Source organism: Nylanderia fulva, unplaced genomic scaffold (assembly GCF_048542155.1).
Source record: "Nylanderia fulva isolate GAGA-0341 unplaced genomic scaffold, ASM4854215v1 Scaffold14, whole genome shotgun sequence".
In the NCBI taxonomy this organism is placed as follows: domain Eukaryota; kingdom Metazoa; phylum Arthropoda; class Insecta; order Hymenoptera; family Formicidae; genus Nylanderia; species Nylanderia fulva.
The window spans coordinates 155140-173168 of NW_028189622.1; the positions used below are offsets into that span (position 1 = coordinate 155140).

General features: G+C 25.8%; 1 protein-coding gene across 2 annotated transcripts in view; it reads right to left on the minus strand.

Annotated features, from left to right (window-relative positions):
* Positions 1-15005, minus strand: part of tok (tolloid-like protein 1 tolkin) — a 39312-nt gene extending 24307 nt beyond the window's left edge. Inside the window, exon 1 of one of the 2 annotated variants that reach the window (XM_085480046.1) lies at positions 14168-15005. In XM_085480046.1, the coding sequence (XP_085336172.1) occupies positions 14168-14354 (187 nt within the window). In that variant the 5' untranslated portion in view covers positions 14355-15005. Of the gene's footprint in view, positions 1-5038; positions 5314-14167 lie in introns of those variants that run through there. The other variant, XM_085480047.1, reaches the window with a different exon arrangement.
* Positions 15006-18029: the final 3024 nt, after the last annotated feature.

Genomic DNA, 18029 nt, shown 5'->3' on the forward strand with positions numbered 1-18029 from the left:
ATCCCCAAGATGCTATCATTGTATCACAAAATCATGGCAGAAAACCAATCGGCAATGTCGGAACTGTTTCAATCTCCGAATCGATCTGAGAAACCTCCTTTTCTGTTTCAAAGACATTTACAAGAGCATATGTAGAAGAGAGAGAACGAGAGAGAATGTAAGAGGGTGGAGGGGGATAAACCAAACACTTCATTAAATAAAGTAGGCGTGAGCTATTTGTGATTAGCTGAATGAATTTAGGTTTAGCACTAGGAAATAGTCGAACAATTTTATCGTAATTAATAATTTTTTTATCGTAATTAATCATTATCAAATAAATATCTTAACGTTTTTGAATTCTCTTCTTTTAATTCTATCTTTCTCGGTATTATTAATTATTTTCTAAATATATTTTAATCTTAGAAATCTATTATGTAAATATACTTACATATACTAACAAAAAATATAATATATGTGTATAAACAAAACATGTTTAAAAAATATTTACTTTATAAAAAATATAATAAATATCTTAACAAAAAAAATATATATATATAATAATTAAATATATATATATATATATATATATATATATATTTGTGTAAACAAAATGTGTTAAAAAATATTTAACTTACAAGAAATATAATAAATATCTTAAATCAACATTTAAAATTAAAAAATTAGTCTTTAAATATCATTTGCGATTTGGCTCTCATTGCCTGTCTTACACTTTAAATTTATATTTATATTACAGAGCCTTGTTAAACTCTTAATTTAAAAAATTAGTCTTTAAATATCATTAATATTTTAAATAAATATAATATAAATTGTTAATATATTATACGTGTACAAAGTGTGACCGAATTGCAAAACTTTTTTAAGAACACCTAATTATAATAATAGAGAATACAGAGATTTTTTTCGCGGTCCAAGTATTACTGCAGTTATATGTATATGTACATCGCTACTAATTTTTTATAAAATACATACAAAAAACACGAAAAAAAAATAATACGCGAAGAGAGAAGACGAGTAAGAGTGATGTGTGCAAAATAAAAATAAAAAATGGGGAAGTATATATATATATATATATATATATATATATATATATATATATATATCCGACATTTTTCCACTCTTTCTCTCTCTCAACATTTCGCGATTCTCAACATAATGCGATATTACATACGTATGTATGCGTGTGCATTACATATACATATGTCCACAGATTACGGCAGTATATATGTGTATATACGAGTATATGTGTGCTGTATTGATTCGAATGGAGAAGCCTCTCGCACATCGCGACGAGTCTCTATCGCGCGTCGGATTAAACGCTTGCGTACACTACTGATGTCAATTTTATATCTGCATTTTTTCTATTTTTTCCTCTCTTTCCTTCGTTTTATTTTACATTCAATACGCATGATAATCGGCCTTCTTCCATTGATCGAGTGTGACAATGCTATAATCACAACAATTCGGCCTGTGTCTATGACGCGATAGGATCCACGGGAGCAAAGAAGGGTCCTTTTGTCACGTAAAATATGCTTTTATTGCTATAATCGCATCTGAATATCATGTGATTGAAAAGCTTATTACATATAAAAAATATAGCAAACATTTTTATTTTTAAATGATATTAAATATTACAATAAAAAAAGTCAAAGATTAGTGTGTGTGTGTGTGTGTGTGTGTGAGCCATTGCATAAGTTAAATATTCTCGTAAATTAGAAAATATCTTATTATTATTATTATATTAGTTTAGATAAAGAAACAGAAAATTTCAAAAATTTTATTGTGATAATTTTATAATAACACCAGTTTACAAAAAAGTATTTTTTCATTATTTTAAATCAGACAAGATGTTTCTTTTAAATTTTTAAATGCTGAAAACAATGTCAAGCCAATTTTCACCAGCACGTCAGGTTTCGAAAATAATTGAGATTTAATGATGCAAAAAATGACTTTTTGTAAAAAGATTTTTTGTAAAAAAATTATCTAAAACTTCTAATTAGATGTCATGAATGTATTGTTTATCTTCTATAAAATGCATTCTTCTTTAAAAAAAAATTTTTTTCCAAAATTAATTTTATTATTTGTCTTTCTTTAAGTCATACAACTTTTGTCTGGAAGATTTTTTTGAAAATACATTTGTTTCAAAAAATTTAAGGTGGGTAATTAAAATATATATAACACCTTATATGTATATAAATACACATTTAGTAGAATCTATCATAATAAGTTACATTGTGTATGTGTATCGATAGCCTTAAACTATATACAAATTATAAGTATAATTATCATTTTATATATATAGAATGGACAAAATAAAACGTTACGAATTTTTATTTTTCTCCAAGAGTATTGTTTCTAGAGAAAAATATTTCAAGAAAAAGTTGGCGCTACTGACTTTTTTCTAAAGAGCAATTTTCAAGGTCATTTATGTTTTTTAAATAAAACCATTATATTTTTTTACTCAAATCGATTTCTCGCAATATTCTATATAAAAAATTATAAGAGCAGCATGATAAAAAATGAATAGTTTAGGAGATATTTCATACTTAAATTTAACATAATCTTACATAAACTATGAAATATTTCGTAAAATATTCATGTTTCGATGATCTTACCTTAATACTTTTACCTTATTATTTTTTGCACAAAATAATGAAATCTTCAATGACCTTGAAAATCGCTCTTTAGGAAAAAAGTAAGTAGCATGAATTTTTTTCCACCCTCGAAATCCTATAACTTTTATTTGAAACATTTTTTTAGAAACAATATTTTTGGTAAATTTTATATTATATTATATTATATTATATTATATTATATTATATTATATTATATTTATATATATATTTTTTAATTATATTGTATATATTTTTTTAAATTATATTATATATATATTTTTTTAATTATATTACATATATATATTTATTTTTTATGTATACATTTTTTTATATTTGTATATTAAAATTAAGTTTCACAACAATAATTTGTTTTTTCCCTCTTCTGGACATTTTTGGAATAATTTGAAGTCGATGAAATGGGTGGAAGAAAAGAGAAGGACAGAGAAGAAAGACTTTCTATCTCTTTCAACATTATACAACCCAAACATCTCCTATTTTTTTCTTCTCACATCGTTCATCTACTAGACTCTTGCAATTAGTAGTGTTTAAGAGCTCCACTGTTATCATCTTTTTTTACATTTTCTTCTCGGCACAGTTGTGGTTTCCCCATTTTTTTCTATTGCGGCTTTTTTTTACTTATAATTTTTTAATAAATATTTCTTTTGGTACAAATATGTATAATTTGACTCAAATATAAATCTGACAAAAAGTTTATATAGTAAAAATTAATTTGTTTTAAAAGCAAAGTATCACAAAATAAAAATTTTAAAAACATTTTTTTTTCATAAAAAATTAAAGTTACTTTTATTTTTTTAAATAGACCCACTATATTTTTTTATACAAATTGAGTTCTTATAATATTCTGCATAAAAAATTGTAAGGGTAGGATGATCAAAAAGTGAATAGTTTATGAGATTTTATACTTTGAAAAGCTTACATTAACTATAAAATATCTCGAAAAATATTCATTTTACGATGCTCTACCTCAATACTTGTATTCGTAGAATAAGGAATTAATTCATTAAATTGAAGAAAAACACGTAATTGTGTTTAAGAAAAAGTATGTATAACAATTATAGTTTCAAATTACATACTTTTTCTTAAAAATAACTGTATTTTTTTATACTGATTGATTTCTGTCATTATTTTATTCATAAAAGAAATTGAAAGGTGATTGTCGAATAGAGATATTTTATAGTTTATGTAAAATTATATAATAATTATAACCAAAAATATATGAAATACCTCGTAAACTATTTATTTATTGGTTATTTTATCCTTATAATTTTTTATGTATATTGTGAGAAATCGATTTATATAAAAACATATAATTTAAAAAATTCAAAGTAACATTGTGACATTTTTATAAATAAAGGAAATGTTTTTCAAATTTTTTACTTCTTGTGATAGCTTGCGTAAAACATTAATTTTCACTATATAAACTTTTGTTAAATTGTCAGTAATTTTCTAAAATTTTTCATAAATTATAAAATATATATATTTCGTAAAATACTCATTTTCCGAACATTTTACCTCGATACTTTTATGCACAAAATAGTAAAAGGAATTAATTGGTGTAAAGAAAATAAATAGTTGTTTGTAAGAAAAAGTATGTAATTTGCATCCAACAGCTACATATTTTTGTACGATTATTACTCGAGAAAGTAACTATTTTACGAAAGTGTGTTATTGTATTTATCAAATAAGCGCAGTTTCTTTATGTGTTAATCACAAGAATGGACAATTTTTATTAAGAAACGATTCTGCTCGGGAGGTGATTATTACTTATTTATCCAGCGATAGCCCAAACATAACACATTAATAATGATTGTATATTGATGATATTTCACAATAATGCCATTTTTATCCATACACAATGATTGTGATAATTCCATTGTAATAAAAGCTTGTGAAAATCCAGGGTTGGGTAATAATTAGTTAATTAGTTAACAGTTAAAAAAATTAAAAAGTTAATTAGTGTTAACATTAACTTAATTAATTTAAAATGTATTAATTTTTAATTTCAACTAATTATTTTTGATCTTAACTTATTAACTTTTTTCTTAAGTTAAATTTTTTTATCTCTGAATATTATTGTTCTTTGATGTTATAAACGTATTATTTTTATATTAAATTATTATAAATTTTTATGTTTATTTGTCATCAATTGTGATTACCAAAAAATATATTTCTATGTAAAAATCAAAATTTCTTTGTTATTTTAAAGAATTAATTAACAAAATCTAATTTAATATAAATGTTTTTAAAAATTAACATTTGATTTAACTTCAATTCATTTAATCTTAACTTAACTTTTTAACTGAATTAATTTTTTGTTCAGGTGCAAATAACTTTTAACTTAACTAAATTAATTTTATAAGCAACTAACTTTAACTTAACTTAGTTTTAAAAAATCATTAACTTACCCAACCCTGTGAGAATCATTCCAATAACGTAAGAAGTGTGAATGACAAATATATTTTCAGTTGATCAGCATTTCGACCTTTTTTCTCACCCTACTCTTTCGTGACTGTTCGTCTTTCATCCTAGGCGAGCATTCGACCTAATCACGAGGGATAAATCCTCATCACGTCTGACTTTTGCGTCACTTTCTACTTCCTGAGCTACTGACTGATTTGATTGAATGTCGCAGTTCTCCGCGTTCATTCAAAATAATAATACAAAAATATAACAATTACTTCTCTCTTTTGTCACAAATTTCTAAAGGATGAGTGTAAAAGATAAAAATAGAGAATAAAACAACTAAAAGAAAAAGAAATAAATTTTAACAACAATAGAATCATGAACAGCGGAAAATTTGTAGCTATGGAGAGAAAGAATATATTATATATTATCGGTAATTTCAAAATGTATAAATAAAATATACACAATATACACTATATATTTGTATAATTATGTGCTTGTTAGAAATGTTATTTATCAAAGCATATATCATGTCATTGTTCTTTCTATAATCGAGTATAATAAATATTGTATGTACAATATAATGAAATTATATATATATATATATATATATATATATATATATATATATATATATATATATGACTTAAATGGTCGGTTTATATTAAAAAATTTAGATAGTTTTATTTAAAAAATCTAGGTTGTCCTTTAAATAACCTTGAAAAACGCCATCCAACTAACAATTCTAAAAGTCACGATATTACGTCCCTCTCGAAACTCTACGAAACTTTGGCCTGACATTTTGTTTCGTAATTTTCAACTATTTATTTATTAAGATTTAATATATATATATATATATATATATATATATATATATATATATATATACATGGCCGGCAACTTATCAAAATTCCGAGTGTGGAGTTCTGCTTAGGAAGGCTTAAGAAATTTCTTTGAATTGCACGAAACTAAGAAAACGACAGCACAGAAAGGAAGGCATTTTTGATTTACGATCTGCTCTATGATTTGAATACAATTATTTTTCCAATGGTGAGCATCTGCGCTGACCAGTCCAAATGTGGATTTATAAAGCGCATTCTCTCACGTTTACTTCAAGGCAAAGTTAATTTTAAATGTAGGGTTATGACAATGCAATCACCACACCGACATCGCCTATTATTGGTGCTCGTGTCGAATTCCTGCATCTTGTTGCTCACTGATCCAGTGCGCACCAGTTCGACCAGTGAAACGCTATACTAAATCATTTTGGAAAAAATTCGTCAAATTCCGAGTGTGGAAATTCCACACTCGAATTAATCCGAGTGTGGAGCTCTCCACACACTCCATATATAAGTTGCCGGCCATGTGTATATATATATATATATATATATATATATATATATATATATATACAGAGGGTGATTTATTTTAATATTACCGTTACGAAAAAAACTACAAGATTACGAAAAAATTACTGATATACCAATATCTCATATAAATATATTATTAAAGAACTATTATCATATCAATAATTTTTTTTGTATTCCTATAATTTTTTTATGCGGGTAATATGCAAAATGTTTGAAAATCAAAGTGATAATAATAGTCAAAAAATATTAATATACATAATATCGTGATTTATTAGAATTATCCTTAGGCGACGCTTTTCAAGGTCATTTAAAGATCACAGTATATAGTCTCTTTAAATTAAACTATTCGATTTTTTTAATATATAAATCTACTATACATACATATATATATATATATATATATATATATATATATATATATATATACATTTATTACTGGTATATCTCGACATATTCATCGAGAAAAAATAATTTTCAAATAATCCTAAGAATCTAATCATCAACGGATGATCCGGTATAAGTCTGGACACCTTGTATATTCTTGCGATATATAAAATTTGGATGCTCACAACAAATATTGCTTTAAATAAGTGAGACATTCTTGAATTCTCGTTTTCCCATCTGGAATTAAAGAAAAAGCCGCGTCGACTACGTTCAAGAGGCGAGTCAAGAGTTGAAAGGTTATCTTCCTAGTGTGATAATCGAGCAAACAGAAGGAAAGCAAGGCGAATGGCATGATACATGTCGGACTTAATCGAGAATTGACTATGATGATTGACTTGCAGTGATTTATGAGCGGCTATTGTGCGAATTGTGAATAATACATTCCCTATCTCGCAAATAATACATAAATATTCAATATAAATATTTTCGCAATTGTATGTATGTGAATGTAAAAGAAAACACGTGTGTACTAAATCTTTTCAACATACATATGCCTTTTTTATTTTCGACATTAATTGATCCAATTAATTGATCTCATTTTTATCCAAAAAAATTAATAAATTATAATTAATAATATTAAACAGAGTTGAGTAAATTAATGATTTTTTAAAACTAAGTTAAGTTCAAATTAATTGCTTATAAAATTAATTTAGTTAAGTTAAAAGTTTACATGTAAACAAAAAATTAACTCACAATTAAGATTAAATTAACTACAGTTAAATCAAAAGTTAATTTTTAAAAACATTATATTAAATTAGAATTTTGTTTGTTAATTCTTTTAAAATTTATATAATAACAAAGAAATTTTGATTTTTATATTTTTTAATAATTACAATTGATGACAAATAAACATAAAAATTAATAATATTTTAATCTAAAAAAATAATACGTTTATAACTTATAAAAAACAATAATGGTATTCAAAGATAAAAGAGTTTAACTTAAGAAAAAAGTTAATAAATTTAAGGTCAAAAATAACTATTTAAAAATTAATACATTTTAAATTAATTAAACTAAGTTAAAAGCTATTAACTTTTTAACTTCTTTTAACTTTTAACTAATTATAACTAGTTATTACCTAACCCTGATATTAAATTTCAAAATCTCCCACTAATTTTTCATATAACGCATCGAATAGTATCATTAGAGACAGATATGTAATCTTACACTTTACGGTGTTGATAAAACTTGCAGATTGTGAAACGTATTTCGATATCTAATATCAATTACGATATTAAATAAAATTCAGACAGTGCAACTATGGACGAGAACAAGATTTCATGTGCTACATAAAATAACACAAATTTTCCACAATTTATAATTTTTATGTTCCTCATATTTCACACTGTGCAATTTTGGATTTTGGAGAATTTAATTTTTAGTAAAAATAATCTAAAGTATATAATATGTGACTGAAATATTTATTTGTCGTATTATACTATAATGCATTACTATTTATTATTAATTTTTTCCGAAAATTACAAATATGTTTGGTGCTTTGTTTAAAGTTGAAAATACGTACTAATAAAATACGAAGTAAAATATATTTTTTACGAACACATATATTGCTATGTGCTTTATCAAAGCTGTTCAATTTAGGAGAAACAATGTTATTAGGACGAAAGCAAGTACAGCTGGTGCAACAAATGGAGGGCAGACGTAAAAAAGATAAATGGCAAAATTGAATGAGAGAGAAAAAAAGAGAAGAAAAATAAATGAAAGAAAGAGGAGGGGAGAGAGAGAGAGAGGGAGAGAGAGAGAGAGAGAGAGAGAGAGAGAGAGAGAGAGAGAGAAAGGGTAAATCATTAACGTTTCGTGAAAATAAAAATTTAATATAAATAATAAGTAATGTATATATACATACTAGAAATAAATAAAAATAGTTTTATTTATCGAAAACAAGTTTTTATTTTGAAACAAACAATGCATGCACGCAAATCAAGAAACACTGAAAATTTAAAAAAATGTATTTTTATTTCATTAAATATTGCTTATTATAAAATTAAATTATATATGTATATATAGTATATATATATATATTACTAATATAAGTAAAGAGAAAATAAAGAGTAAATAATAAAATTATATATGTATATATAATTAATAATTTCAATGATGGGTAAGATACATTTAAAATGTATCTCGATAAAAGTACAGATATACAAATTAAAATGTATATAGATACAGATACTCAGATATTTGAAAGTATCTCAGATACATAGCAGGTACTTTTAAATTATATTTTATTATAATAATGGTAATATGCACAAAATGTACTAAATTATTCTTTTATCTTTATTAATATTTTTGTTTATATTACGACTTTATTCGTTAGTCTTTAACACGTGAAAAATGTCTTAAATATATCGTCACTCGAACTATTTCGCCATGGTACTAAAATTTGATGAATGCTTAATAATTGCGGTGTTGATGACGATATGTTGATAACTTGCAGTCTTGATCTCTTAAAAATTTAAAGAATTGGGCTATTAAAAAAATATGTGAAAATGTATCTGCAAATGTATCTGAAAAAAGCAATTCAGATACCATGTTTTGTATCTAGATACAGATAAAGATACTTCAATTCGAATATATTTCAGATACAGACTCAAGTTTCAGATACACAAAATGTATCTAGATACATATGTATCTAGATACTACCTAACAGTGTATATAATTAATATATATAATTAATATACATATATAATTTATATATATATATATATATATATATATATACATATTTTTTTTCATTTACAATTTTTTCTTTGTTTATAATAATACAATATATGCATATACTAATATTTTAGTGATATCTTAATTGACAAAATTTAATTATGGTAGAATATTCTTAAGAGTGTTTTAAGAACAAATGTAATACGCGAATTTAAAAATATAATTCCATAAGGATAAAACCGCGTTTGTGTATCGGAAATGATCCCCCTCCCCCCCCCCCCCCCCCCCCATCTTTCGATTCTACAAAACATCGTCCGGCTTTTGATCTTCGTCCAAGTTGCTAAATTTTTCACAAAGAAACGGAATACTTCAAAGACATCCGCTAACAATCTACATTGTGTCCATTAAATTTGCAGACAGACGCTGCAAAACTTATCATTTCTTTTTTGCAATTAGCAAAATAGAGATTAAAATCTCGCCAACTACTTTGTGCAGCAATATGATACTATCACTTCGAATTTTTTCTTATGTTATTGTTATAATAATTTTCAACTTTTTTATAAATTTAGCAATTTCATTATTTCGTTCATCATTACGTATTTATTTACGTAAAAATTTAAAAAATAATGAAAAATTATAATATACACACGTAATTATAATTATAATTATATGTAAAAATTATAAAAATAAATAAAAATTTTAATTAATTAAAAGAACATAAAAATTATTTTTCTAATATAATTTATTAGGAATTAATGTAACATTGACAAATCTGTTCTCAGGTGTTGTCATTTTATATATAAAACAAGAAATAAAATAAATGATAGAAAAATAGTACTGTACTTTTTTGGTAATAAAACAGATTTGAGAAATATTGAATTAAATGGTGATAGTGCATTACTCCAATTAAGAAACTTATATGAACGAGAAAAATGAGAGCAACGTAAAAATATAATTTTGAAAAATGTATATTTTTGTCTCGACTTTTCTCCAGTATAATATTGATGAAAAGATATCTTTCCTACTTTCTAATTAAATATAAACCTCGATATCTAATTCGTCTCGAATGATTCTTCTAATGTAAGAGAAGATAAATTATTCCATAAGTTGCCCCTGCTTCTCTTTTTAAACCCTAATTTGATGTGTCTTTGATTTATTTATCTATTTATCTATTTACTATTAGTATTTCTTATTAATACATCATATAGTTAATAGAATTAATTACTCGAGTATTTGTTTTAATATTTATATTAGCAGCAAATTTTAATGTCATTTTAATTTGTTTTCGAATTGTACGAATTTTGATGAAGTAAAGTATATATATTGTTTAAGAGATTAAATAAAGAATAAAATCTGCATTTAAAAAAAATTACTTTTCTCTTCGGAAAAAACCTTATACTCTAGATAGAGTGTATTAATAATTACGAGATGTATATAAAGATAAAGAAGCTATATAAAGTAACTGGACTGATTTTCTTTTAATTCTTTGTGTGAATGCTAGCTATCGAACACGAATGACACCATTTTAAAGCTCCAAAAATCGGGTCTAATAACTGTAAAAAACTTCATTACCTTCAGACGCGTGTCAAATATATGTCGATCGGAAATTTGATATCGCCGCGAAAACACAATAAAGCAAAGTGTAGAAAATGTCAAAGTTCTGTGGAAAACTCGAGGGAAAATATGATGCTAACTTGCGAAATGTGTTAAGACCGAAGAAAGTTTATCAATGTGTTAAGACCGAAGAAAATTTATCGAAATGATCGCGGGTGTACACAAGTTTTTATATACATAGTTCGAAAGATTTAAGGATTAAAATAGCACCATGTCCAAAATTGATGCATAAGACATTATTACAAAATCTTTCAGAAATCTTATGATATGTTATCCCAAAGACATCTTAAAGATGTCTTATGCACTAATTTTGGACATGGTGCTGTCTGGGAAAGATGCGGTGAAGGACAACCAGCTTTGGTTGAAAAAGTGTAGGAATTAATGAAAAATTGACACGAATGTTTATTTTATATATGAATGTTAAAGGAAGACCTCGACGTATCGTAAAGTCAAGATTTGTAACATTTTAGAGAGAGAGAGCCTAGTATTTGAACAATATGGAAAACCCATTCCTATATAAAGTTGTAATTATATTACAGGTTAGGATCAGATTGAAATTTCACCAATTAAAACAAAGTTCATTAAACTTGAGATTGGTTTTCTTCTGATTGGTTATATTTCAATTTAATCTCAATCCTAACCTATGGTGTAATTATGGCTTAATTTTGAGATTCCAGACATCTTCATCAGACTGGAAGGAGAAATCGTTTGAGTGGAACACTCATATAATGACTTGACTATCTGCCATAATCGCATCTGGTATTCTGTCTGACTATTATTTGTTTTCAAAATTGAAAATTCGTCAAAAGAAATCGACTGCAATTCTTGTAATCAGTGTTTGCTATCTAAATAAATTTATGTAGATGATCATCTAAATGAAATTTTGACGTCATCTTACAATTAGATACAAAATGATTATCTACATTTGCATTTTAGATGATAAAAAGTGTTATCTTTATATTTGTCTCCTCCAATTTTAATATATAAAATATATGTTATAGTACCACCCTCTCATAAGGATATCTCAGGTAAAATCACTTGATGCAATTCTCAAGCATTCATGAGACAAAAATTAATTTACATTTTTTCGATTAATATAAAAATTATATTTTCTATATATATTTCTATTTGTCCTCGAAATTCTTAAAATCCTCAAAAGATTCACAAGGTTTTGGATAATAATATCATTAAAACATTTAAAGCGTAATATTGATTTACAATGAGCACATTGTACAAAATCGACATTATCAAAATCGGTTTCGAATTTGTCCCCTCCGATTTTAATATGTAAAACATATCATAGTTCGACCCTCTCACAAATCACAGGTAAAGCCACTCGATGCAATTCTGAAGCATTTATAAGAAAAAATTAATTTAAACATTATTTAACATTTTTATCTTTATTTATTTTCATTGTTTTTGTTAAACTTTAATTAATTTTTAAACCACAATCTACACTTCATTTCTCTCGACTAATAGAGCCAAACGATTAAGAAAGAAAGAAAATTTGGAAACTAAGGAATTTGAATCCTATGGTTGGGATCTCAGAAATTCCCCTTGTTCCTTCTCTTAACATTCCCTGTAAAGAAATAGGCGAGAAAAATATTGGTCCGAAAGTCGGCTGAATCGGGAAAGTTGGAAGAGCAGTCGTCCGGCAAGCGGAAGATCTCGGGCTCGTTTCCCGATTCAGCCGACTTTCGGATCAATATTTTTCTCACCTATTTCTTTACAGGGGATGTTAAGAGAAGGAACAAGGGGAATTTCTGAGATCCCAACCATAGGATTCAAATTCCTTAGTTTCCAAATTTTCTTTCTTTCTTAATCGTTTGGCTCTATTGGTCGAGAGGAATGAAGTGTAGATTGTGGTTTAAAAAAATTAAAGAGTTGACTTAAAAATATTCTTATTATTGTTTGATTAATTTTTTTATTTATTTATTATCCATATAATAATATTTATATGCACTGAAAAAGTTGTATAAAATTAAAGTTTAAAAAAGCAATGAAAGTAAATAAAGATAAAAATGTTAAAAAAGTTTTAATTAATTTTTTTCTCATAAATGCTTGAGTATTGCATCGAGTGGCTTTACCTGTGACTTGTGGAAGAGTGGAACTATAACATACTTATATTTTACATATTGAAATCGGAGGGGACAAATTCGGAATCGATTTCGAAAATGTCGATTTTATACAATGTGCTCATTGTAAATTAATATTACGCTTTAAATGTTTTTATGATAATTATCATTCAAAACCTTGTGAATCTTTGAAGATTTTAAGAATTTCGAAAACGAATAGAAATATATATAAAAAATAAAATTTTTATATTAATCAAAAAGAAGTAAATTAATTTTTTTCTTATGAACGCTTGAGAATTGCATCGAGTGGCTTTACCTGTGACTTGTGAGAGGGTAGTACTACATATATTTTATATATTAAAATCGGAGGAAACAAATCCAAAGGCCTCCTCTTGTTAGATGATTTCAAAATTAACCAGATAAAGGTGAGATGAAAATATATAAATTTATCTTACAATTACATAGATAAGATAAAAATAATTTTGTTTTATATCCAGATTTTCAAGATTTTGAGCACCTAGAAAATGATCCTGGAAGAACTATATCTATATCCAGAAATCACTGGTTAAGATCAGGTGTTCAAGATTTTGAACAATGAAATACACAAAATTGATCCAATTTATTCAAATAAAATGTTTCTTTAGCATCGGTACCCGGTTAAGACCAAGTGTTGATACCAAAGAAACGTTATTCAATTAAAATTGCATCAATTTTCCATTAATGTTGTGTATCCCATTAATTTTGTACGGAGTCTCCGATTATTTTGTAGTCACACTTTGTCTGTTCCATCACGATTTTCATTAATTGCTTTCTATTTGCATCAAAACTCAGATAAATCTCACTTTTGTCTTTCTTTAACATGGATGTTGAAGAAAGACAGAAGTGAGATTTATCTGAGTTTTGATGTAAATGGAAATGAACTTTTGTTACTTCTCCGCATTTAAGTACTTACCAGCTTTACAGATATCGACGTCCAAGTCGCCGGTAATGAGATGGGAAAATTTGTTCGCGAGTAATTCCTCGACAGAGAATTTGTGCCGTCGTTTATTGCTGCTATCGGTATCATCCTTATTGGCTGCCCGGCAATCCCCAATTTTCGTTAACAGGCAAACGAGCGCGAGTACCAAAAAGGGCCTCATCTCGAGATTATCGGACAGTATATCGACGACGATGAAGACGACAACGACGACGATGGCAAGGCTGGTCTCGAGTAGTGCGCTATTAATTGAGTCATAACAAAACTAAACTCGTTTAAATCGTCTATCCACGTACTTTCGCGTCAACAAAGTGTGGAAGATCCAAATATAATTTCTCTTGATTTAAGAGAGTCACATCAGCATATCTTCCGCACTTTTATCTCGCAAGACGACACGTGAGGCCAAAAAACGTCGAGTTCTCGTTTGAACAGGGACAAATGCATGTTATCTGTACCCTTTTGTTGGTACACAGTCAATGATTCACGTCGCGAGTCCAGAGCGGAACAGAACGATCCTGTCCTTGCGTGGAGAACGTGGAGAACAGACTGATCGTCCCTCAGAGCAAACACGACGCGTCGTTCGAAAGTGCGCGCTCGTACTGGCATCAAGTCCAGAGAGAGAGAGAGAAAGAGAGAGAGAGAGAGAGAGGGAGCAGAGAGAGAAGAAGAAGGGGGAGAGAGGGATTCACAGCACCCACACACGCGTCTGCACATGACGCGCGCACGCAATACGTATACGTCATTGTGTACACACCGCGTGTGTGTGTTTGTATGTGTATGTGTATCCAGAGGGGATGCCAGAAACACAACCGGTCTCCTCCCTCGCAAACTGCACGGCACGAGGGTTGCCGAGACACTGACCGAGCTTCCGTGCCTTGACAGATGAATGGACTCTAGGGGATTTCTCGTTACATAATATGTACGAATATTTGTTTAAGTCTCAGTGATGAAAAAACAAACATCGCTTTTCGATTAAGTGAAGTAATAATTTTATTTGCTCGAGAAGATCAAAGAAATTTGAAAACAAAATAGTAAAATTATTATAATAAATATGCTAACTATTAATAATTATTAAAAGAAAAATATTAATTAATAAAAACATTAATTATTAAAAAATACACATATCTTCTCGATCGAGTAGAATAATAATTTTATTTAATCGAGAAAATCATAGAAATTAAAAATAAAATCATATTTATTAAAAAGTAATTAAAAATAAAAATTTAATTAATAAAAAATTAATTATTACAAAGTATACCTTTTCTAGATCAAGGAAATAAATAATTTTCTTTAATCAAGAAAATTATTGTTGTTTTAGTTAATCGAGAAAATCAGAGAAATTACAAATAAAAATTTAATTAATAAAAAATTAAATATTAAAAAGTAAACATCTTCTGGGGCAAGTAAAATAATAATATTTACTCGATCAAGAAACTGATAATATCTTAGGTGATCGAGAAAATCATAGAAATTAAAATAAAAAATTAATTATTAAACAAAATTAATGATTAAAAAATACACATCTTTACGATTTTTACTTTTAATTTATATGACTGGATAGAGAAACAATTTGATCTAGATTTTTGTTATGATAAACGTGTGAAATTTTCACATACAGATATATATGTATATATATACATATATATATATATATATATTAGGGTGGTCGTTAAATTGAACATCATGTTGGATGGTCATAAATCAGCTCCAAATGTAGAAAAAATAATTCTCTAATTTTTTCAGATTTTTATTTTCAGCCTTGAGTCTCCTCCCTGTTTACACGTGTTATGTTATATTCTTATATCAGTTCATTTATTTATTCATTTATATGTTATTTAAATATTATTTATATTATATTTTTTATAATTTGAAAAAATACTTAATTTATTTCAGTTCTAGATGGAGTCAACTGCAAAAGTAGTGAACAAAATTATTTAATTTTTCATAAAAGATAGTCATAAATATTATATAGGCTATTCCGCTTTTTATATTATTTAACTATTTTATATTATTTTATACTATATTTTCGGTATTTTCTAATAGTTTCAACTTTTTTTCACTAAAATTTCAAACTATTTACAACAAAAATTGATGACAGAAGCAGCTGCTTCCGCTGTGGTATTAATAAAATTATTAATAAAATTACATGCCAACAGGGAGACTCAGGACTCAAAATAAAAATCTGAAAAAATTAGAGATTTTTTTTTCTACATTTAGAGCTGATTTACGACCATCCAACATTAAAATTTTGAAAAGACCTATATAACGACCACCCTAATATATATATATATATATATATATATGTATATATTAGGGTGGTCGTTATATATATATATAATATATATACATATATCTATTATATATATATATAATATATATATATATATATATATAATATATATATATATATAATATATATACATATATATACATATATATATATATATTATAGTTGTCGCACGAAATGTACGTAGGAGAAATGTGTGGAAATCTTTATTCAATACTTTTTTATTAAATTATCTGAGACTATTATCTGACAAAGAGTTCTAATAATTGTCCATGCGAATTGTTAATTAATTGTGAATTATAATCTCCCTGTTGGCATGTAATTTTATTAATAATTTTATTAATACCACAGCGGAAGCAGCTACTTCTGTCATCAATTTTTGTTGTAAATAGTTTAAAATTTTAGTGAAAAAAAGTTGAAACTATTAGAAAATACCGAAAATATAGTATAAAATAATATAAAATAGTTAAATAATATAAATAGCGGAATAGCCCATATAATATTTATGACTATCTTTTATGAAAAATTAAATAATTTTGTTCACTACTTTTGCAGCTGACTCCATCTAGAACTGAAATAAATTAAGTATTTTTTCAAATTATAAAAAATATAATATAAATAATATTTAAATAACATATAAATGAATAAATAAATGAACTGATATAAGAATATAACATAACACGTGTAAACAGGAAGACTCAAGGCTGAAAATAAAAATCTGAAAAAATTAGAGAATTATTTTTTCTATATTTGGAACTGATTTATGACCATCCAACATGATGTTCAATTTAACGACCACCCTAAATATATATATATATATATATATATATATATGCATATATATATGCATATATATATTTTATAATGAATAAAAAATTATTATGGATAAAAAAATTTGTTTTCAGTAATTGTACAATATAATAACTATAAGTTTATCACTTTTGTAATATATTTTATTCAAGATGTTTAATTCTTTTTTTTATTTTACACACACATTTAATTATTATTGTATTAATGTATATATGTATATTAGATAATTATTACATATTATATTTATAAATATATACATATATATATATACGTTAAAGTTAATTTATATTAAGTTTATTTATATTTATAAAAACATTTATATTAAATTAAAACTTTGTTTGTTAATTCTTTTTTAAACTTTATAATAACAATAACAAAGAAATTTTGATTTTTTATATAGATATTTTTTGATAATTACAGTTGATGATAAATAAACATAAAAATCGATAAGTTCATAATTTAATATAAAAAAATAATACGTTTATAACTTATAAAAAACAATAATGGTATTCAGAGATAAAAAAAATTTAACTTAGGAAAAAAGTTAATAAGTTTAAGATCAAAAATAACTAGTGTTGAAGTTAGAAATTAATATATTTCAAATTAACTAAGCTAAGTTAAAAGTTATTAACTTTTTAACTTTTTTTTAACTTTTAACTAACTATAGTTACCCAACCCTGAACCCTCCTCATTCCTTGATATTCCTATATATGTACAGTTTATCAAACTATCATTTTGTTA